The sequence below is a fragment of the Leucopleurus acutus genome, assembly GCF_964270905.1.
Source record: "Leucopleurus acutus genome assembly, chromosome: 1".
NCBI classification, from domain to species: Eukaryota; Metazoa; Chordata; class Mammalia; order Artiodactyla; family Delphinidae; genus Leucopleurus; species Leucopleurus acutus.
Window position 1 is genome coordinate 198,717,920 of NC_139142.1, and position 23,537 is coordinate 198,741,456.

The 23,537-nt window shown below is 41.9% G+C and overlaps 1 protein-coding gene across 1 annotated transcript in view; it reads right to left on the minus strand.

Annotated features, from left to right (window-relative positions):
* The window catches only part of CUBN (cubilin), a 262,964-nt gene that overhangs the window by 237,611 nt on the left and 1,816 nt on the right, over positions 1-23,537 (minus strand). Inside the window, exons 3-14 of the mRNA XM_082845199.1 lie at positions 22,967-23,062; positions 22,381-22,419; positions 19,766-19,867; positions 19,011-19,114; positions 12,635-12,761; positions 11,526-11,688; positions 9,062-9,193; positions 7,787-7,882; positions 5,644-5,762; positions 5,023-5,209; positions 3,784-3,896; positions 1,013-1,247 (exon numbers count right to left, since the gene is read on the minus strand). Of these exons, the coding sequence (XP_082701325.1) occupies positions 1,013-1,247; positions 3,784-3,896; positions 5,023-5,209; positions 5,644-5,762; positions 7,787-7,882; positions 9,062-9,193; positions 11,526-11,688; positions 12,635-12,761; positions 19,011-19,114; positions 19,766-19,867; positions 22,381-22,419; positions 22,967-23,062 (1,513 nt within the window). The remainder of the gene's footprint in view (positions 1-1,012; positions 1,248-3,783; positions 3,897-5,022; positions 5,210-5,643; positions 5,763-7,786; positions 7,883-9,061; positions 9,194-11,525; positions 11,689-12,634; positions 12,762-19,010; positions 19,115-19,765; positions 19,868-22,380; positions 22,420-22,966; positions 23,063-23,537) is intronic.

The following is a 23,537-nucleotide window of genomic DNA, read 5'->3' on the forward strand; positions in this document are numbered from 1 at the left end:
CATTGCTAACTTAGAAGAGAACTAAGTAAATACAGACAGTCTATGTTTATGGATTGTCAGGGTCAACATTTGTAAGAGGTCATTTCTTCCCAAATTGATTATAGATTCAATACAATGCCAACAAAATCCCAGTAGACTGTTGGGGGAAGTTAACAGGTTGATTCTAAAATTTATATGGAAATGTAAAGGATCTAGCTTATTTTAAAAGAACAAAGTTAGAGGTTTTACACTACCAGATTTCAAGTGTCGGTACGAAGCCAATGTGGCACAGGATAGATAAATAAGCCAACAGAAAAGTTGAGAAATTCCAGAAATAGATCCACGGATTTACTGATGGGCAAACCGGAGGTTCAGTGTGTGGTTCTCTCTATTTTTTTATATGCTTAAAAAATTCATAGTAAAAAAGTTTAAAAAAGATTACCCAAACCCAAATAACAGCAGAAGGAACAAATCATCATGTGACATTAAGATAAAAAATACTAAGTGAAGGAGGAGACAATGTCCCCAACGCCCCACACTATGTACTAGCAGGGGCTATAAAGATGCTGTTCAGTAGTTTCACAGGGGATGCTTAAAGACGCATGTTTTTTAAACTCTTTCAATTCAACGGAATTGTATTATCTCTGAACACAAAATGAAAGTCCAGTTCAGTTTAGATTTACTTGATTTTAAAATAATTATAAAAATCATATATCATTAGATCTCAAAACAGCTAACGTGGGCTTCCCTGGTGGCGCAGTGCTTGAGAGTCCGCCTGCCGATGCAGGGGACGCGGGTTCGTGCCCTGGTCTGGGACGTTCCAAAATGCCGCGGAGCGGCTGGGCCTGTGAGCCATGGCCGCTGAGCCTGCGCGTCCAGAGCCTGTGCTCCGCAACGGGAGAGGCCACAACAGTGAAAGGCCCGCGTACCGGAAAAAAAAAAAAACAGTTAACGTATCCAAAAATCTGATACTGATCAAGAAAATTTAATAACCTCAAGAATTTGCTTTATTTCTCTCCATGTTTACACTTACCTGGTGGCTGTGTTTCCCATCTTACTGTAAAGCCTCTCTCATTTCTTAAATGTTCAGAATAGAAATGAAAATAGAGGGCGTTGTCACTACTGAGGAGTTCGTGATGGGGGATGGAGCCACAGAACCTTCCAAGCTGAAATGCCGCAGAGGAATCCCCATCATGAATCTGAAGAAACTCGTGTGGACAATTGTTCCCTGATTCTAATCGGAAAAGAGTGAAAGTGATCCGCAGCACCTAAAAATATAAAGGTCGCAAGAGACTATTTTTCATTTCTATGTTAGTTCTAAGGTGTTTCTCCTACTAGTTGGAAGCATTTATATAGAGTCCCTTTCAAGAGCTGGATCTATAATTTCCTAAGTATTCACAAATACATATGACAATTCTATGTATTAAAATGACTTGTGTTAAAAATTGCTTAGACCTAACTTGAGCTAATGTCAAAATATTAATATTAATGAAATAGATAATAGATTTTAACAGCTTTATTGAGGTATAACTGATATAGAAAGAACTGCACATATTTAATGTGTACAGTTTGAGAAGTCTAGACATATGTAAACACCTGTGACACCATCACCACAGTCAATGTGATAGACATAACCAACACCTTCCAGTTTCCTTCTCTCTCTCTCTCTCTCTCTCTCTCTCTCTCTCTCTCTCGGTGGTAAGAACACAACATGAGATCTATCCTCTTACATCTTGAAGTGCACAATGCTGTATTGTTATCTCGAGGCACTATGTTGTACAGCAGATGTCTAAAACTTATTCACTTACTGTAACTGAAACTTTATACCTGTTGAGTTGTTATTCAATGGGTTAATGAAATAGATTTCAGTAAACTGTCAACTTCATTAAACAAAGGCACTCCAAATGTATAGCTAACAGTGCTTCCAAATCAGTAAAATATAACATTTAAACATCTACCTTGAATTAAATTTAACTGACTAATAACCTGTAGCATGTAGCATACCCACAGTTCATCAGTGACCCCCAGAGATGCTGATTCCTCAGGGGTCTCTGAACCTCTCAACTGATGCCCAGCCTGGATGGACGACCTCGGGTGTAGACAGTAGACACGGTGTAGGCAAGTGTAAAGTGTGCTAGTCTTTGGCGGTTGGATGTCATTGAGAGATGAGTAATACCAACAGCAGACATCATGGGGAAGGTACCATGAAAAGTTTTGAGTATGCAAGTAGGTGAGAATAAACATACAAATGTATCTTCAAGTTAAAATATTAGAATGTGCAGACTTAAATACAGTAATATAATTAATGAACCATGAAAGATTCTGTGCTGACAACCTCATTTAAAACAGCCAAACTACCAAAAGGAGGCCGTTGAATCTAATTTATGATCTAAAACCACAACAGCGTTCAGTTCATGGAAAAGGGTATCAGGATATTTTTGAAATTCTGTGCTAGGGTATTTTTAAGATTTGTTACTCAACATTACATCATTTTTGTCCTTGAAGCAATTTCAATGAAAAATCAAATAAATGTTTATGAATTGAACTACCCTTATTTCAATATTATGTAAACTGTATTATGTAAACTTTGATGGGGATAAGAAGATATAAAAATCACAATAATCAAGAAAAACAGCATGAAGTGTTTTACAGATTCACAATAAATGCATTAAAATTTTTCCACAAAGTGATTTTTTTCTTGAAAGAAAGATGTTTTCAATGTCAGGAAACAGAATTCATGAAAACTAAATGGAAGGAAGGAAATTCACATAACATACCCACTGGGAGACTGATTTTGGAGTTTATTCTATTGTGGGGTCACCAGGCCCCAAAGAATCCTTGCTCCTCAAGGGAAAAAATATTTCTGACCTTGTACAATGACCTCTGTAACATTAGCTTGCTGGGAAAAATTAATAGGATTTCAAGGGAAAGCCTTAGCTATTCAGACATACAACTTTATTTTAACGAGTCCAGGTGTTGGTTGAGAAATAAATACTTGGAAAAGTCTGAGTAATTACTATTGGGGATAAAAGCACTAAAATCCTTGGGCTTGGATCTTAATCTGAAGAGTGTTTGCACGGCAGTTCCGCCACTGGAGTCGAATGGCCTGGGTTCAAGTCCCTGCAGGCCACTTACAGACCGGGCGCCCCTGGACAGATTTCTCAGCTGCTCAAGGGTAAAATGAGGATAAGAATTCTTATCTTTCAGGGTTATGAGAGTTACACTGCAATGATTAAGTGTATGGGAAGCAATTAGCATAGCACATCGGCACAAGCAACGCCACAGAGAAAACCTGGATAAGGAAACCACCTTAATAATAATCAACATAACACTGAGCGATTGCTACCGTCTCGGTAGCAACATGACTGTACAAATTACTGGCTTGCTGTCGGCCAACCCATGTAGCATCCGTAGTGGACAAAGCATGGACTTTGAAAGACAAACTTGGCTTTGAAATCCAACTAGTCCAATTACCAGCTAAGGAATGTTTTTAAAAAATTACTTATCTTCTCATAGTTTCCATTATTTCATCTATAAAATGAGGATATTAGTACTTTAATTCAAAGAATTAGTATAAAGTTTTGAGAAAGGTTTGCAAAATACTCAGCCCAATGCCTGATACTTAGAAAGTCCTCAATATAAGGTATGATGATAGTTGTAGATAATTAGTATATATATAGTACAGATAATTCAACTATCATACAGTTGAATTATCATTATGTGTATTTTATGTAATATATACACATATTACATGTTCATACATATAAATGCAGTGTACATTTGGATGGGAGACCCTGTATTTACCTTTCCCTCTTCAGTTCGGATAACCCAGAAGCAGTTAACGTCATGGACATGACCAACATTAGGGCTCATGTAGCTGAAGCTTCCATTCATCCCTGAGAGGGACCCTCCACAAACTGCAAAGGAAAAGAAGATGAACTGTGCTTTTCAGACGCTCTGGAAAGGCTCGCCCTGCTGCCGAAGCTTTCAGAGAACTCTGAGTAATTCTCGTTGGAGACAAAAGCCCTGCCATTCTTTCTTCTCCCCCGTCTCCCTTCAACATCCACCCAAATCCCACCTCGTGTTCAAAGCCCAGCTGATGCCTCCTCATCTCCGCCTGAATTTCCCTGCCTCTTGGGGTTTTCTCCGGCACCCATTCCCTCTGTCTCTGTGACACCTGACACACTTTAATTCTTATCTTTAGCTCCCGTCTCTCCTCGGCCGTTGTGTATCGTCTTGTCTCCTCAACTGGAAGGTAAGCTGATAACAGGTGGAGACTATTTTATTTTCTGCTTGCTTATTTCTCCACAGGCTCTACTAGAGTTGTAAACACACAGCAGTCTCAATAAATGTCCCGATTCAGAATCAGGAGGAATGAGGGAGGGGTGGAGGTTTTACGGAGGAGGCTGCATAAGAAGTACTCCTGAGGGACAGATACATTTGGATGGGAAACAAAGAAGAATCTGGAGAGGTTTGGGGAGAGAAATTTCCCAGATAAAGGAACACAGCTGAAATGCGGTGGCATATGGGGTCAAGAGAGAAGGAAATCTGTCTGGCTCGAAAGGCGTATTTTTAGGGAACCAGTGAAAAATAAGGTTAGATGGATAGGGTGAGGCCTGGTTATAGAGGATGACTGAAAAACAGTCCCAAACTTTATTTAACAGACAAGAGGGAGCCACTGTGTATTTGAGAGCAGGAGCGTGACGTGATTACGTGTAATATTCCCGGGAAATGAAACGGCTGCTATAGAGAAAACTCTCTCTTAGAGAACTACAATACCTTTAGCATATTTTGTTTTCAAAATGGACATAATGAAAGTGGCAAATATGGATTTAATTTTTCCTTTGATGTGAAGGTTTGTATGGCTTAAATTGAAATATATATTTACCTTGTGAATTTCATACCATTTCTGCAAGGGAAGACTTAGTTCTAAGCCTCTGAGCAACGGAACAAGAAAGCAGGTTCAAAATCTGCAGCAGGACACACTCAAGGGTGATGCTTCTAACCTGTGAGCATCTGTCGTACAAGAACTGCTGAGCGTACCTTGTTGGGGAATCTGACAGAGAAATCCAGTCCAGAAACGTGTGCATTCACAACCGAAAGCATTAACGCCATCAACACAGGTTCCCCCATTCAGACAGGGGTTGCTCAGACACTCATTGATGTTTTCTGTGCAGTTGATACCTGCCCAACCCGATTCGCAATTACAAAGATAACCAGAGACTGTTTCCTAAGGGCAGAAGAAACATAATGTCATAGGACAAAGGGATAGACAATAAACTTGAACCAAGCCAAATGATAAAGAACAGCAGGGCTGTGTATTCTGTGTAGAAGGTGTCGAACCATAAGCATCTTCCAGTAGCCTAACTTGTACTGATTCATTTAAAGGGTAATTGCAAAGTATAAGAAATCAGATGTATTGGGGTCAAACTGCAGGCTTTGTTTTACCACTTTGTAAATCACTGAGAGAAAAAATGAACTCATTGGTTTTTCCTGGGAACTAAAGTTATTACCTACCTTTTACCTGAAAGTTATCGACAGTTCTCTATCTTAAGTTTGAATCATTACCTTAAAATCTATGAATCATAGAAAACATATTTCTCAGAAGTGAAACTAAAATTACTCTCCAGTACGCAGTTTCCCCAGGAAGAGCAAAGGACTCACTTGGCACTGTCCATTTAAACAGGGGTGACTCAGGCAAATGTTACTGAGCTGCACACATCCATTTGGCCCATAACCGCTTCCAGTATATCCCGGGAGACAGGTGCAGACAGGTAAGGAACCTGTTTAGAAATACAAATGGACGCGTAAATACGGGTCCCCTCCATTCTGACCCAGTAACAAAGCTCAGGCTCTATCCTCTAAACAAGGAGTCGTCAAAGTCTACACGTCCCCAGGGGCAGACAAGGCGAGGTGTGAAGAGAAAATATGAGAATCTTTTTTTTTTCTAGTTTTTATCTTAAGAATAAGAAAGACATGACACATTTTCAATATTTATTTGCAGGTTGACACTGGTGCTGTCAGCCTGTATGTCATGGTCCTGAGTTGTGTACCAATGGGAGGCATGCCAAGGAAAAGGGGAGTTTCTTATCACGGAGGGCTTGACAGCAGGAAAGAGCATTCCTCTGAGGACAGTATCTGTTGCAAGCACTGTACACATACTGACTAACTTGATCCTCTCAAGAGCCCTACAAACAGGTACTATTATAATTTCCATTTACAGATGAAGACAAAGCACAGAGGGATTAAGTGCCTTTCATCAGGGACACACAGCTAGAACATGGTGGAGCCACGGGAAAAGTAAAATCCAGTCTTCTTCTAGAATTCATGCTCCTAACCACTTCAGTGGGCTGTTAGTCATTTAATAACGCTTAAAGAGTTATACACATATATACATGCATATATACACACATATATTCTTGCATATATGTGATATGACAAGTTAGCAAAAGTAAAAGTGGTATTTTGAAATAACGAGAGATATGATACGTTATTCAATAAATGGAGTTGGGGTCACCTATTTGGACAAAAATATCAAATTAGACCTCTACTTGACACTATAGATAAAAACAAATCTTAAAAAGATCAAAGATTTTAATATTAAAAATAAATGAGAGGGACTTCCCTGGTGGTCCAGTGGTAAAGAATCTGCCTTACAATGCAGGGGACGCGGGTTTGATCCCTGGTCAGGGAACTAAGATCCCACGTGTCGCAGGCAAATATAAATAAATAAATAATAAATCTTAAAAAAAAGATACTAAAAAAATAATAATAAATGAGAGTACATGTACTTGACTATTTTTAAAGAGTTTGGTAGGGAAGACCAAATTCTCCCCAAATTCTTGGGGTCTTTAGGGAAGACCCCAAAAGAAAACATTTACCTTTTTGACTACATAAAAGTTTTAAACTTCTAAATAGAAAATACAACCAAAAAATTAAAATAAAAACAACACCCAGGAAAAGTACATGTAAAACATAAGATAATGAGATAATATCCTCATAGCACCTAATGAAATGTTACAAATCAATAAGAAAGCAGATGAACAAAGGACATGAAAGAAAAGTTTTAAAGGGCCAGTAAATATCTAAAAAGTATTCATTATGAATTATTAGTAATCAGAAAGTTTTTTGATTTAATCAAAATTAAAATAATGAGAAGGCAATTTTTGCCTATAAAATTGACCAAAACGAAAACTAGCAATAGTACCCCTTATTGTCAAGGGTGGGGTAAATGTATATTTTCACACACTGTTAATGAGCATATAAACTGATACATTTTCTGGGAGAAAATTTAGTAATATGTATGTATTTTTTAAATTGTAGGAGGTGAAGCTTCTTTTATGCAGCACAGCCGACCCTGTTGGTTTTCACCCTACATCCATTTGCCCCTCCTTAGTAGTGAACTCCTTATTTTAACTGGGGGCATGGGCACCTGAAATAAAGATTACATTTCCCAGCTTCCCTTGCAGCCAGGCTCAGTGGAGCCAAAGGCCCAGAAAGGGGAGTCCTTAAAGAGAGCGGACAGGTCCTCCTTCCTCCTTTTCTCCTTCCTGCTGGAATACAGTCATGCATCTATCAGCTGGCTTAATTATCTTGGGAAATAATTGCAAAAATTAGAGCAGATAAAAGAGCATAGCCTATGGCATTTTTAAAAATCCAAATGTATAGTTTTAGAACATGGATTAATTTTTGGTTTGAAGACCAAAGTAAGAATTTTGAAAATAGAGGATTTTGATTTTAAAATGTTGATTTGCTTTAGAAGGTCATATTAAAATACCCCAAACCAGAGGGAGAGATGAGTCATTACCCAGAACCAAGGAGCACGATGCGAGTGGGTGGCAGCCTCCGTTATTGACCGAGCAGAGGTCTATGAGGGCGCAGACTCTTCCATCGCCCTGGTACCCTGATCACAGCAAGAGCAGGGGCATGAAAAGCAACGTCAGGAATATGCAAGAAGAATCCCAAACTGAGAATCAAATATCACAAGAACCAGACCAACCACAGATCTTCCACCATCAAAACAGAAAATGTAAATGTAATATGTCATAAATAAAATTCCATAGTTAAGAAAATGGACAGGGACTTCCCTGGTGGCGCAATGGATAAGACTTCACACTACCAATACAAGGGGCCTGGGTTCAATCCTTGGTCAGGGAACTAGATGCCACATACATGTCGCAACTAAGAGTTCGCATGCCATGACTAAGGAGCTGGCGAGCCGCAACTAAGGAGCCCACCTGCCACAACTAAGGAGCCCACATGCCGCAACTAAGGAGGCCTGAAGCCACAACTAAGGAGCCCACGAGCCACAACTAAGACCCAGTGCAACCAAATAAATAAATAAAATAATAAATAAATATTAAAAAAATAAAATGGACAACAAGAATTAGGAACCTGATTTCAGAAACAACATTCAGGGTTGTTTCTAATGACACAAATAAAACTAAAAAGACAAATGAAACTACTGGGAGACTTAGAAAGTGCGGACACTAAGGAAGTTGACATTTTTTAATTACAGTGACTTTGAAGATCTTGGAGCTGAATTATTCTAAAAGTCCAAAGTACTGTTATTTCATGTTAATAAAACATACAGGGTTTCAGTTTACCCCTTAGAACTCCCTGAACTTCTTGGATAGTAACTCAGTTTAGATTAGAGAATAGGAATCATGACTTCTTTCCGGAAGAGAAGGGAAACTCACATGTATGATATGCCTACTATTATGTCTGTTATTAAGTAAACTTTATATGGAAAACATCTCATGAGTTCATTATATTAATAAATTATTTGTGGTAACAATACGTCTGTGATCCATAGAGAAAATCTGTCAAGTTCTGCATTATCTCAAGAGGCTATTTCACAGTTTGTAAAGGCTTATTGTTTTCCATTGATATTCAAAATATGTTTTATTTCTTTCTTATAACATAGCTGAACTAATGTGCCCTGGCTCCATAAGTTAAGTAAAACTTTTTGCCCTATTCAGTTTGTCTCCTTAGACATAAGTCATATTTACAACGGAACACAAGAGCCTGTGTTCAAATGCATGTTTTGCCTGTAAGGGTATCAGGAAATTTGGTGTAGCACCTGGTGGGCAGGGATGACAGTGGTAAGAGCCAGGTGTGTTTATACACTCCACAGGTGGAGCCACAGAACAACCGCCATTGCTTATCTCACATTCATTGATATCTTCACAAATGTATCCATTTCCTTGCCAGCCTAGAAAAACAGGTTTGAAAAGTTAGCTCTTCAATAGTTAAACACACATGAAAACCTGCTTAACTGTGTAAGGAACCACTGATTAAAATGAGATATACTCTACCTATCAGATTGGCAAAACTTGTTTTAAATACTTACGATCAAATTCCGGCAAAGAGGTGGGCACATGGGGTAGTCTTATATGCTGTTAGTCAGAAGTTAAATTAATAAATCCTATTGGGAAAGAGATCTAGGAGTATTCATTTAAAATTTTAAAATACATACCTTTTGACTAACAATTCCACTTCTTAAAACTTATTCTGCAATGATAAAACTGTCAGTACATAAAGATGTAGGTAAGCTGGTATCTACTGCAGCATTGTTTAATGGGAAAAAAAACTCTCAATGGTCTATAGGAGCATAGCTGAAAATATTATGACTCATCTATACCACTGGATGCTAAAAGCTATTTTAATAACATGTGCACACACATTGAAAGAATTTTCCCTTATGTATTTTAATTGAAAATACCAAATTTTAGAAATATATGCAGAGCTGTGATCCCAGTTTGGGGAAAGAATTGTTTTTAAACCTGCATATAGGTCTGTGTGTTTGTATGAGTGAAGGAAAAGGCAGAAGAGGAGAGAACCAGTTGCTAAGAGTGGTCTCATCAGGAGAAGGGGCTTGAAGAAGGAAGGGATTATCATGTTACTTGAGACACAGCTGTTTTATTCAACTGTTGAGTTTTATTACTCAATTGAAATGATTTAAAATTATAAGAATTTTTAAAACATTTAAAATCCTTTAAAATATTTATTTTCTTTGATCTAAGTGGGGACCCCTTCTAAAAATCTACCTAAGAAAATTATCATATTTGTGGGTGAATAATTGAACGCATAGAAAAAAGCTGGAAGGAAATACGTTCAAACATTAGTGGTGGTTCTGAGTGATGACTATATTTTTTTTCTGTTGTTTTTTTCGTAATTTTGTAGTTTCTTTATATTTTTTAAGAGCATACATTGCTTTGATATTCAGGGAGAACTAAGGTGACTGACAGGAAAACAAAAAGTTTGTGTTTCTCTTTTTCCTCTCCAACAATGAAAAGAAAAATGTAAGAACACCTTTGCCCAGGTTATACTTTAAATGATTTACTTTTCTGATTTCTAGTTTTTAAAGACTGTCATTGGCAAATTACCTTCAAGAACATGATTATTTGCACATTTTGCTTGCCCCTGAGAACTAAGAAGGAAAAGGTCTTGACGTGTTTTCTTCGGTGTCTTTCTAGTTGTACAAGATCTAAACACGTAAGATGAAGAAAGTCACTAAACCAGACATTGCTAAGTGAACGAACAGGCACGTGAGGTTCCCTGGCAAGAGAGGATAAGGGAGAACCCAGCAGCTCAGCTCTCACCCAGGGCCAAGCAGACCTGGGTTTGGATCCTGACTGAGGCTAAGCTCCTAGATCTTGGGCAAGTTATTTACCTTCTCTGAGGTTCAAGTTCTTACACTTCGAAATGGGAATAACACTAATTCCTACCGTTTCTTGTTTCTGTTGTAGCTGCATGAATTAGAAATTGCCTAGCACAGTGCCTTAATGACATTCTCACAAGGAATAGCTGCAGTTATCATATTCTCCTTGGGTTCCGCTTTCTAAGAACACCCAGGGAGCGCAGACGGGCCTTGTAAACTCTCTGGGGTCTGGTCGATCGCTTACCAGTGCACCCAGAGCTGTGCTCAGCTCACAGTAGGTGCTCTGCAAGCATGCCTTGAAGGGAGGATGGTGATCTCACAGTAAGAAAGGAAGCTTTGACTCAAACCCAGGCAGTCTCTGAGCCCTGAGTCCACATTCTCAGGGACCTCCCCTGGAGGTTCGGTCTCTCTGGGTCTGTGATGGAGCTGGACGACCCTATTTACAGCCAGGCCCCAGGGTCTTCTAACGACACACCCAGGTGAGGACTACTGGACTCCAGTGAACACAGTCAGAGCTCAGTTTGCCCAAGTCTACAATCACCTGGTTCATATGAAACGTGGGACCAGAGCACGTGTCTTTTGATCTCAAGTCTAATCAGTTCACAGCCATAGCAACCAAACGTTTGACCTCCCGAACTCTACGGCTAACCCTGGCCCCGAGATCTGACTCCGGCACACTTTGGGACAAACCCCCCATTTCTTCTGTTGAATTGCTGCAGCAGTAAGATGGCCTGGAGCGGGATTTAGTGCATCAGGACATGAAACTGGATCGGAAGCCGTCCTGAAAACGGCATTCTTATCCCTCGGCAGTGGAAGGAACTTGGTTCTGGCGTTTCGCCTGGCTGCCAGGCATCTCTGGCCGGGTGGGGACACGTCCATATACCTGCGGGACAGGCGCCACAATAGAAGGAGCCCGGCGTGTTGAAACACTGCACAAGCGCTGAGCAGGGCGGAGGCCAGAGGCTGCACTCGTCTCTGTCCAGCGTGCAGGCCATGCTGTTCGACGGGGCCGTCCACCCGGCATCGCAGAGGCAGCTGTACTTGGGCTGGCAGGACGACAAGGGTGTGAGAAAAAGCAATCAAGGAAAATGAGCATGAAAAGCCTTTGAAAATCTCTCCGAACCCACAGCCGATTTTTCCTCTAACGTTCATTTCCATGAGGCCAATCGAGTGGCTTCTCTTTTTCTTCCCATATGATTAAGCATTTAGACCAGACCATGAAAAAAAGAGAAACGGCTTTATTTTAGAATAAGGGAAACCTGTCATTTGCCCCCAGAGATGCCTGGGAAAGAGTAACAACAATCAAGAGCTGTAAGTCAATATAATTAAAGTCAATCAACTCAGCCTGCTCTGGTTTTAGAGGGAAAAACACCCATGTAGGCACAGACCTTGGAAAGTCAATTCTGTTTGTTTCCTTTTTGAAGGTTCCACCCACCACCACCCCTCCCACCACGGCTGGAAGGGAACCATTTTCCATCACATGGGCAGAAAAATAGAACTAAAAATAAAGACCCAAAGGTCTCCAGCAAGGCCAAGTGGGCCAGGGCTGGGTGACCTTGAAGGCCAGGAATCAAGGTCGCCAGGACCCAGAGCACAGCGGACGCTCAGGGAAGTGGAGTCTGCAGCGGGCTCAGGGGCCAGAAAAATCCAGACTCCTTAAAATGGTTGCAAACAAGGGCAGGCCTTTTGTGTTGCCATGTCTTGTCAACGTTAAAACTCACAAGGCCAAGAGAAGGTCACGCCTCACAGGGAGATTCATGGACGAATCATAAAAAAAAAAAGCTCGGATTTATATAATGAAATCAACCTCTGGGTCCCGTTTTCTGTTTATTTATAGACAACGGTCACAACCTTCCTCATCTGAGGCCGGCTTAAGGGCAGGACGTGGCTCCCCTCTGCAGCCCCACAGGGTCCAGCTTGTACACAGCTACGCAGAGCGAGGAACTAATACCCAGGCCTCTCCCCAGGGGTCCCACTCCGGAAGACACCCACCTCTCCAGCCTGCACTCGGACCAGATCCTCGCAGATGCCGTGGACACAGCGCACCTGGGAACCCCCCTCACAGTCATCGTATCTGGATGCACACTGGGGGCCGTGGGTGTCAGGCGAGCAGAGACAACTGTTGGTCACACAGAGCACAACGTCAGGACCTGTTTCTTAGCATCAATAAAAAAAAACAGCAGTAATTCCGATTGCGGGTCAGTGATCTTCCCGTGGAATCATAAACCAGCAAACCAGACTTACTGGCTGGCGTCTTGGGAGAAAATCACCATGTGCTTCTTTAAGTGGCAGATTGAGTAAACGTGTTATCATCTCAAATATGGGGTGAGAGGGCACGACTACCACTATAAATTCTTCTGCTATCAGGTCATCAAACAGTGCTTTCAAAGGTCAGCCATCTATAAACTAAGGGGGACGGAGTTCATCAGGACGGTAAAGGGAGAGATCATCGCAGCCGTTCATAGGCCAACCAGCTGGACACGCCAGTAAGCACAGGTGACCTTGACTGAACGGATAAATTCCCGAATATTCTCTAGGCTTGCATAACCTCACGGACAGTGGTATATCCACATCTCAGAGTCTATGATGATGATGATGATACTACAAGGGCAACACTTCTATCCATAAGACAGGAGTTAACATAGTAACATTTCTTTCATTGTCACGTTGTAACTCACAAGAGGTAATTATCACATATTACCTAAACTAGCTGTGGGTGTTTTGTCATGAGATTTCAGTTCAGTAATAATCAAATAAGCGAAGTTGTTTTAAGCTGTTGTAATCTTAAAGTTGCTGAGTTAGTTTTATATCTGTCCTGCAGCTTCAGAGGGAATGTGGACGGTGTGAGATGGCTGGGGAAGTGGGTGGGGGAGGTAGAGGAATCACTGAGCTACACTTCTTTACACACGTCTGAGCACGGCTGATGGAGCGAGAGCCAGGCCCGCGGGGCACTGTTTGCCTGACTTGAGCCATGCTGGCCATTGGGGCCGAGGGCAGAGTCAAGGTACAAGGAGGACCTGTGTGGCCATGGACCGTGAACTAGTTTCTGAGTGTTCTGGAAAAGGGGCCGGTCTACCTGGTAAAGAAGCTCTTTTTTTTTTTTTTTTTTTTTTTTTTTTTGGCGGTACGCGGGCCTCTCACTGTTGTGGCCTCTCCCGTTGTGGAGCAGCACAGGCTCCGGACGCGCAGGCTCAGCGGCCATGGCTCACAGGCCCAGCCGCTCCGCGGCATGTGGGATCTTCCCGGACTGGGGCACGAACCCGTGTCCCCAGCATCGGCAGGCGGACTCTCAACCACTGCGCCACCAGGGAAGCCCTAAAGAAGCTCTTTTAACGATACGTGCTGAGGCACAAAGAGCTCAGCTGATGTCCATGGATAAAAACAAATGTGTGATTGGCAGTGAGGGAAAGGGGAGCTTGGCTGTTGGAGAAGCTCTAGGAGCCACACTCTGGGCACAGAACTCTGTGTAGCCGTGGAGGCCCCAGAAACAACTGCTGTGGTGGCACCTTCGAGTGGGTTCTAAGGAAGAAAGAGACCAACGAATGTGGCCAGAGATGGAGAGTCAGAGTATGGTGAATACCATTCAGGCACTCACATGTGGGGTTGCCAGGCCTAGCAAATAAAGATACAGGATGCCCGGTTTAAAATTTGCATTTCAGATAAATACTTTTTTGGTATAAGTGTGTCCCATGTAATTTGCAACATCAATATCTAATTCTGTAAAACCTGTTCCATTAATAAATCACATTTCTGAGCATTCCAAGGTTGCCTTTCTCATTAAGGTCATAGATTGATAGCAATACATGATTAAACTTCAAAAGAAATTCAATTATTCATTCCTTACCCATAGCTGTTTATCTTCTTCTCATCTCTTTTTCCACACTCCCCCTCTCATATTCTCTTCCCTTTCCTCTTCACTCTCCCAGCCTTACACAGAATATTCTTTCAGACAATTTAATTAGACTCTTGGAGACGGCAGGACTTTGGACCATCTCTTGCACACATTTGAGGATCTGATCCAGGTGGCTTCCTGGCTAAAAGTTTATTTTACCAGCACCTCCACCCACCAAAAGAAAATTTTTTTAATCTTTAAACCAACGATTACTAACTTTCTGAGTCTGTGATGTATGAGAAGCCTGAGTATTCAGGAGCCCATGGGACAAGACGGCCTAGGTCTTGACCCTTCCTGTTAACTCTTCACCTTAGACCATGTAATAATAACTCCCTCTGCCTCTGTTTCTTGTAAAATATAAGTGCCAATCTATGAACACTATTTTCACCTTGGGGTCTAAAGGCATTTTCCTGTAGGAAGTGCTCAGGAAACTGTGCATTTATCTTATCACTAAGTGCTTTACTATTGGAAAAGGACTTGAAATTTGAGAAGAGCTGCAGTTAAATCCTCTCTCTGCCTTCTCCCTTGCTATTGTCATTTGGAGAAGAGTATATTTTAATCCTACAGCACTTCCCTAATGAGCTACAAAGCATACTTCTTTCATTAAGTTTAGATAAGACGAGGAGAAGAAGAAAGCCTAATGGGAGGAAGGAAGCCAAATACAAGAGCAATTTCCTTACTATGATCCTCAAAGACAAATATTTTTAATCCCATTTTATTGGCAAGGTTCAAATTGCCCAAGGCACAGAATTAGCAATTGGCAGAAGATGAATTAAAACGTAGGTCAGTGTTATCCCTGTACTATTGTTTTTCCACATCGCATTCCCATGTTCTGAAAGGGACAGTTAGTTGAAGACTTTCCATTTTTACATGTCTTTTTAACGTAACAGTGTTTGCATGCAAAATGTATATTCTCAAGGTGTCTGGATACACCCTTAAGGAAGAAGAGTAGTGAATTATATGCCTCCCTGAAGAAGTCACTTTTGTAACGACCTTCTATGGCTGATTTGGTCCCAGCAGAAAAAAAACTAGGCTTTTCCATCTTCAAAAACGCTGCAAGTGCATTTGGCAGGTGAGACGAGGTCACATATATTTTCATGGTCATAGTTTAACTTGTGCTAGATTCCGTGGTTCAATATTAATATAACTGACTAACTAAAAGATGTGATACGTTTAATACTTAACTACAATCTGAGCTAAAACCAGATGATCCTCCATCATAAGCTCTGCCTGTTTTAAAATCTACCAGTGATAAGAATGGAAATAAGTAAAATAAAATATGATAAACACCATTGTGTTCTTGGAGAAAAAACAAAAAAGTCAACTTTTTTTTTTTTTTTTTTTTGCCCTAGAAAGCCTTCTAGATCTGAGCCTGACGTATATAACAGGCACCGTCCATGGCAAACGTGGCTCCCACGGACTGTCTTAAACCATAGTCAGCAGGAAACAATAGGAATCACTTCTTCAGAATAAAGAGGCAATAACAGCGTCGAGAACTGGCAAAAACATTACCTGTGAGCTGTCTGAGCGCTTGGGACAAGACCACGAGCCACAGGAGTCGGGGAAACAGACGATGGTTTTTCCTGCTCTACTTTCGTTACTCCAAGAAAGAATTTTTACCAGAAATTTTTCTGTGAAATGGGGCTTCCAATGAATTAGTATTTGCATAGCGCTTTGTCTTTCAAAGGTCTTTATAATGAAAAGTTATTAAGCCCCGTAAATAAAGACTCCTTTGTCTCCCTCAAGCGAGTGGGCTCTAAGAGTCAGAGACTGGAGAAGCCTGCAAATCCAGAGCAAACCCTGCTCACCACAGACGCATGTCTGCACACCCAGATTATCCGACAGGGTCTCAAGCTTGCCTTCATCCACTGCCCACAGAAGTTTCCAGAAGGGGCTTCTAGTCTCAGGGAAGCTACTGATTAACAAGGATTTCACCTCACGTAATTAGTGGAACTCGAGAAAATATCTAAAGGATCTTTGTTTCATTCCACATAGATTCCACAGAGCAAGCGTTTAATCTTATGCTCATGTACATTTTTCGATATATGCTCTTTTATTCCTTCAGAAAGACTTCATCATATGCCTGAATGAGAGTCACAGATAATCAGCTGAAATTCGTGAGGCTTCATAAAGCATCCCCACAGCAAGAAGAAACCAGATTGAAGGGCTGTGCTCCCTAGCGTACTCCAGCAACGCTATGAAGGGCAGAAACTAGAAACCAAAACCATTCCCAGGGTCAGCACAATCAGGCCCCGGGCTTTCTTCGATAGGACGGTGCAAGAGGAAATAATTCAGTGCTGCCCTATCCAGTTGAATCTGCCATTTAGGCAGCTCTCAACAAATACAGTGGCCTCCCTCCCTTCTCTCTCTCCCTCTCTCTCTCCCCCTCCCTCCCTCCCTCCCTCCTTCTCGTTTGTATCTGGAAAAATTAACCTCTGACATGCAGCAGATACTTGTGTTAAAATTTTTCTTTTCTTTTCCATTTTGCAGGGGTAAAAATACAAGTTTGTCCTGGGGGGAAAAAACGATTTTGGCTTCGTCTATGGGTCTCCACTCCCTGCCGCACACATCTGTTATTGTGTTGACTTGCAAGACTCCAGAAGACAGTGATGATAACACAAGATCAAGAGTGAGAACTGATCTCCAGGACATTCCTCAGTAACGGGAAGGCGGGATGATTCGTGCTAGGAGTGATTTGCCACTGATATCTGCAAGCAGCAATTCTCATTGATAAATGCCCATAAACAGAAATGAGGAGATAATGCTTTCAAGGCAATGAAAGATTAGACCTGCATTCTGGATCTGGCCCAAGCTTGAATGTTTATAAAAGCAGGGATCAGGGGGTTCCTTTAAATGAGAAACAAAATCCAGAGAGCAAAAGGCTCTTTAATAATGTAATAGTTCATTTACATCACAGGCGGTACAATGTGCGGGACATTTAAACTCACAGACACATCCACCAGAAGCCTGAATGAGTTAAGTTTGTAACTTGCAATGAGCAAACATTTTTAACATCAGGTCAAAAGAACAAAAGAATCAACTAAATGAAAAAGAGGAAGATTGCGGTTGCTCTTTGAGAAAATCATGTGTTAACAGATGACAAGGCCAAAACCAAGATTACTGTGCTCAGTTTTGCTGGAAAGGTCAGAATGGATTGTTACAAGGGAACTGAAGAACAAGACATCAGGGACACTAGCGAGAGAGTAAATAATTGCTCTTTACTCCAGTGAGGTCACACCCAGAGATTCTGTCATAACAGAACCAATTTCTTTATCTTTTAATAATCACAGAAAATAGGAGATCCACCAAACTATAGGGAAAGATAATGTCTAGAGGTTTGAGGTTTTTTTAAAGTGATTTTTAAGAAACTACAGAAACAGTTTGACATTGACCTGCCATACATGTTTGGACTCGATTATTTAACAAGACAGTGCATCAGCCAGTGTAGCTTTAAAGACCAATATTCCTAGAGTTTGATGGGAACATGGACGCATCGGGATGCCTAAGTCGGCTTTGTAAGGGAAGGGGAGTTTTCCTGCAGAGGGCGATGCCTGAGTGGTGCCTGACAGTGCTGCAGGCGAGCCATGTGACAGAGGCAATCAGAAGAGAAGATGGGGGAGGCCTGACGATCGTGGTGAGGGCCTGATGGCCAACTGAAGAAAGACAGTGAGCGCTAACCGTGTGAAGAAAACCTCGGTTCAATCTCTGCTCTGGTTATGGCTAACACTGCACTTAGCGCTTGAATGGAGATGTCCTGATGTGATCTGTCAGCTCTCCGCTCTGTGGAGTGAGGGCAGCAGGGGCTCGCTGGTATGCGGTGGTGGGGGGGGGGGTCCCTCCCGGGGGTGGGGGGGGTCCCTCCCTCTTCTACGTAAGGCTCCTCAGTGGCTGCCGCTTTGATGCTGTGACTCCTACTAACCCTTCAGCCTCATCTTGCCCCGGGCCATCCTCACTCTACCCCAGCCATGGTGGCCTCCTTCCTGTTCCTCAGAGATTCCAGAGAAAGAATTTCTTCATGGGGTGAGAGCTGAGGTCACACAAGCTTTCTTCCATCTAAGTCAATAGCTATGTGTATGTTCAGTGAGCACCACGTGACTTCCCCAGGGAGCACCTAATTTTGCTGGTAATACAGATACTTAATCGTGGACACTTTTAACCAGGGAATGTCTTAGTCCTTAAAAAACAAACCCTAATATTTTTTTAAAAAAACAAAAAAACAGGCAAAAGTGCCAGTTTTGAGCTAAAGCTTTAAGAGGCTTTACATATTTCTGTTTAACTCTCTGGGGGCTTTTGGCCTTGGCCATGAGAAGGACATTTCTCAGGCAGCTGGGACACCTCCAGCCCACACCGAAGAATGAGACCTGCAGACCAAACCAAAATGAGGTAGAGCCACTGTGGCTAATATGCAGACCTGCGAGTATGAAAAATAAATACTTATTGGTTTAAGAAAAAAAAAAAGGAAAGAAAAAAAGTTACCTGTAACTTCCTGCTGTATTTATACACGTGGCTCCATTCTGGCAGCCCAAGGGTGTTCCTGAGTAAATCTCACATTCGTTAACATCAACGGAGCACAGAGGACCCTGCGTTCAGACAAAGAACAAAGTCAGGTGTCGCAGGTCACAGAGGCATCCGGGGCCAGTCTTCACAGGATACGATGAAGGATTTAAACACGGACAGGAAAGAAATCCTCGGTCAAGCCAAATACATTAAAATTGAGACTGGTCTCCAGTCATCCTTCCTCTGGAACTCAGGTATGGCCCAACAGAGACAAAGAGCTCTTCGCGGATCACACCAGTCACAAGAGAAGAATCCTTATACAGGCTAACCCTCATTTCACTATGGAGCTCTGCCTGGGAATAGTCACATCATTTCTTTTTAATGCACATGTCAGGAACATTTTCACCATTAATAGAAAAGGGCAGGAAAATGTACAGGCTATATCAAGATTTGTTCAGTACTTTCAAGGCTGAACAATTTAAATTCATGCTAGCCCGAATAACATGTAGTATCCAATCCAGTGAACCCTCCTTAAGATGGCTTAGTATTCAGTGGGGGATAGAATCATGCCCGCCGCTGTTTGGATGTTGGCGTACATGGTGTCATTCATTCTGATTCAGGAGACCACAGAATCCTAGAAACCTTGGATGGAGAATTAAATATGTCTGAAGGACTCCAAGGAAACCACCGATGCTGACTCATCATTCTTTTTAACCAAAGCCCGAGTGACTCACCTTCCACTGTGAGGGACAGATACAGAAAAAGGAATCCTGGAGATTGAGGCAGGTTCCGCCGTGCTGACACGGATTGCTGCTGCAGACCTTTCTGTCGTGTGTCTGAAACAAAGACAGGAGGGTCAGCGAGACAATCGTGCTTTCCGTGTTCCAGAGCGGGTATGTGTATAAAACTACACTTTACTCCTGATCAATGGAGGGTCTTCCTCCAGACTTTCAATCCATTACTTAAATTCTTCTTCATATCAACTCTCTTATGAAAAAACAAAGCGTTTGATATCATCAGTCCCATTCACATTCCTTCACTATTAACATGCATTTAACCAGGGATGGGATGAGGCATGAGTGGCAGGCGAGGATTCTCACTCTACTCTTTGGAAAAGCATTGTTCACCTGACAAACGTACGTTGGTGGACACGGGTCCAGATTTCAGCTGTGGGAATCACATGGACGTTTCTCTTGTTCCAGTTCTGTTGCTGTTGTTCTTATCTTTGGTGCCTCCAGATAAGCATTTGAAATAGGATCATCTTTTGCTGCCACCCCTCCTCCCCTGGGTTAAGATAACTGAACTCTTTTCACTCCAGGACCCTTTATTGGAAATGTGGCCTGTTAGATACACCCTCCAGTCTCGTGCTCACATGACTGCTTTCAGACCAGAGTCACAGACAGACCTGCCTGTGTCTATAGAACCTGGGGAATCTTACCCTATGTCAGCTACCAGTTCCAGTCTTGTAAGATTTGTAATGCCTTTGGGGGCAGAGGAAACTTCTTTAGAGAGGACAAGTGATTATGCAAGGAAAGCTATCCCGTTAATTTCACCTAATCTTTGTCTCATTCTGTTTTAAAAATTAAAATAGGGGCAAATTATTCTTCACATTAAAAAAAAATATTTGGTGACTCAGAGAGAAAATGAAGTCTGTTCCCTCCGTTTGCAGATGAAACTGAGAGCAGAGGATGGCAGGCTGACTCAGCACCATTTAGTGCAAAGCCCATTCTCTCTCCACCTTTGTAATAAGTCAGGTGCCCATACATTTGGGGGTCTCTTTCTGGGCTGTGTTTTCTTCCATTATTCTGTCTATCTTTGTGCCAGTACCACAATTAGCTCTGTTCATCACAGGATACTATTAAAAATTAACCACAAACTCACTTAGAGTTTTTTTCTGGCATACAAGACAACGCTGAAGATGAAAAACTCAAAAGCCCACGGGGGCCCAGCAGGAAGTGGAATCCGCAAGCAGTCAGGAGGAAGACAATAGGGAACTCGGGGGACTGTGGTGCCCAGAGCGCACTTGCCCCATCCAAAGGCAGGCAGGCAGGCACTTCCATTCCTAAATCATTAAAAACTTTTCCCGGGGGGATGGGCAGAGGGAGGACAGTCTGAGCTAAATGGACCATGGCCTCCAGTTCTTGACCTTTGGTGGGAATGAAGAAGCACTCTAGGAGACTGAAAACTCTCGTGCTGTGCCGTGCTCATTTCCAATTCCTCAGCTACTCCATAAAAAGATAAAAGGCTGAAAGGGCAATTTATTACCAAAGCCAGCAAAAAGAATACATGAACTTGTTCACCAAATGTAAAACACCGAAGTAGAGGACAACATGTGAAGCATAATCAAAAACAGACCAAGAATATTAGAGCAGGGATTCTTAACCTGGAATTCCCTTGTTTCTATTCAAAATTTAAAATATGGAGACCTTCTATGCATTTCTCTGCGTGGAAGCTTACAGCTCCCATGAAAGTCTCAAAAATGTCAGCTCCCTACAAAAGGGGTAAGAAGTCTAAAATCACAAGGACTAGTTTACAAGCATGTAGTAAAGTTATGGAAGGTTTATTCTAATCAATTGTTCAGATTTAATTACCAGCAAATATACTTTTAAGATTTGGAATATTTTGAGATACATCCTAGACTTCTAAGTTTAACGTTAGAGAAAATGTAAGGCCTTGGAAAGCCGAGGCCTGGATGCCAGAATCGGCAAGTTGGGTGGTCGCTAGCTGACCAGCTTCAGCCTAAAGTTGCACAGTTAAAAAGCGCCAGCAGAAGAGGCAGAGCACATGGACGGCTAAACTCAGAGTCAGAGGACTTCACATGCCCAGCGACCTTCATCTCTCTGAGGCTCACTTTGCTTCATCTGTGTCCTGGGAGGCATGACTTGTGATGAGAATTAAATGAACTGATTTACAAAACAGAGAGTCACAGATGTAGAAAACAATCTTATGGTTACCAGGAGGAAAAGGTGGGGGGAGGGATAAACTGGGAGATTGGGGTTGACATAGACACACTACTATATAGAAAACAGGTAACTAATGAGGACCTACCGTAGAGCACAAGGAACGCTACTCAATACTCTGTAATGACCTATATGGGAAAAGGATCTAAAACAGAGTGGCTATATGTAGATGCATAACTGAGTCACTTTGCTGTGCAGCAGAGACTAACACAGCATTGTGCATCAACTATACTCCAAAGAAATGTTTTAATTGTGATGAGAATTAAATCAAGGAAAAGGCAAAGTCCTTGGTGTTGACCCCCCGTCCACCCTAAGCACGCCCGCTCCACCGATGATTCTAGTGTATTTTCAATGAAAGATGCTGGCTGTCTAGTAGTTACGGGACTTACCTGCTGTAACCTTTGAAATTTTCTCTCAAGATCCGTGAGCTAGCAGTGGGGAGGAGAAAACATCCGTTAGCTGGTTCAAAGGCACGCCACATATAATGTTAGCCTGTGACATATTTTCCTAATACCTTCTGCTGCGGACTTATTTTATCTGTTTGTTCCTTTTCTTATTGCCTTTTCCCTACTCCTTTCTCTCCCCTCCAGGCTTCCCTTCCTTCCTACTCTCTTCCACGGCACGCATTTTTTTTTTTTTAAGAAGTACAACCCAACGATAAGTTGTTTCGTAGATTCTCTGCGCATGGTGACTCTGGGAATTTTCCTAAGTGACAGTGATCCACCCACCTTGTGCTATCAGCACGTGAGCAAAGCCGACTTACGCCACAAGCTCTGGTCACAGAATTTCCAACCGCGGTCCATCACCACCTCTACACCCTCTACTAGAGCTGGGTCATTTAACCAAAAAGCCCACGATCACAACACTACATTTCTAAAGAGGATACACATTTGGTATACCTTCTGAAAAAGAATTATTTACAAAGTTGAATTAAGGAGAACCCATTTGCTCTGAGGGTGGGGAGGCCAGACTCACCTTGGAATCGAGCTGGTGGATTTGACTGGAAATATTCTGAGGCAGACCAACTGCACCTCTTTTTAAGTTCGTAATATCATCTTTGTTTTCCTGGATCTAATTTTAAAAAGGAGGAGAAGACAAAGGAGGAGGAAGAGAACGCTAGTGAAAGAATCATGTATATAAGAATAACATTTTTAAAATTTGAGTAGTATATTCTATTTTAAGCCCCGAGGTCTTGCCCATTATTAGAAAAACCAGAACAATGCCACGTATAATAAACATTGGACTAAAATGGCCGTGGCATAATTCCATTTACCCTTTCAGTGACAATATATCAAGGAATTTTCCATCTGCATAGTTTCCCTTTAGAATGCATGTAAAGAGGCCTGGCTTGGAATGAGACTGTTCAGGTTTTAAATCTTGGCTCAGCCATTTAATGTATGTCCTTGGACACGTGGCTGCAGAGTTCCTCTACCTCCCTTACTGAAGGGGTAATCGTAACGCCAACCTCATGGGGCAGCTGTGAGGGTTAGATGAGACAATGCACATAAAGGGCTGAGCACAGTGGATAGCCCATAATAAGCTCTAA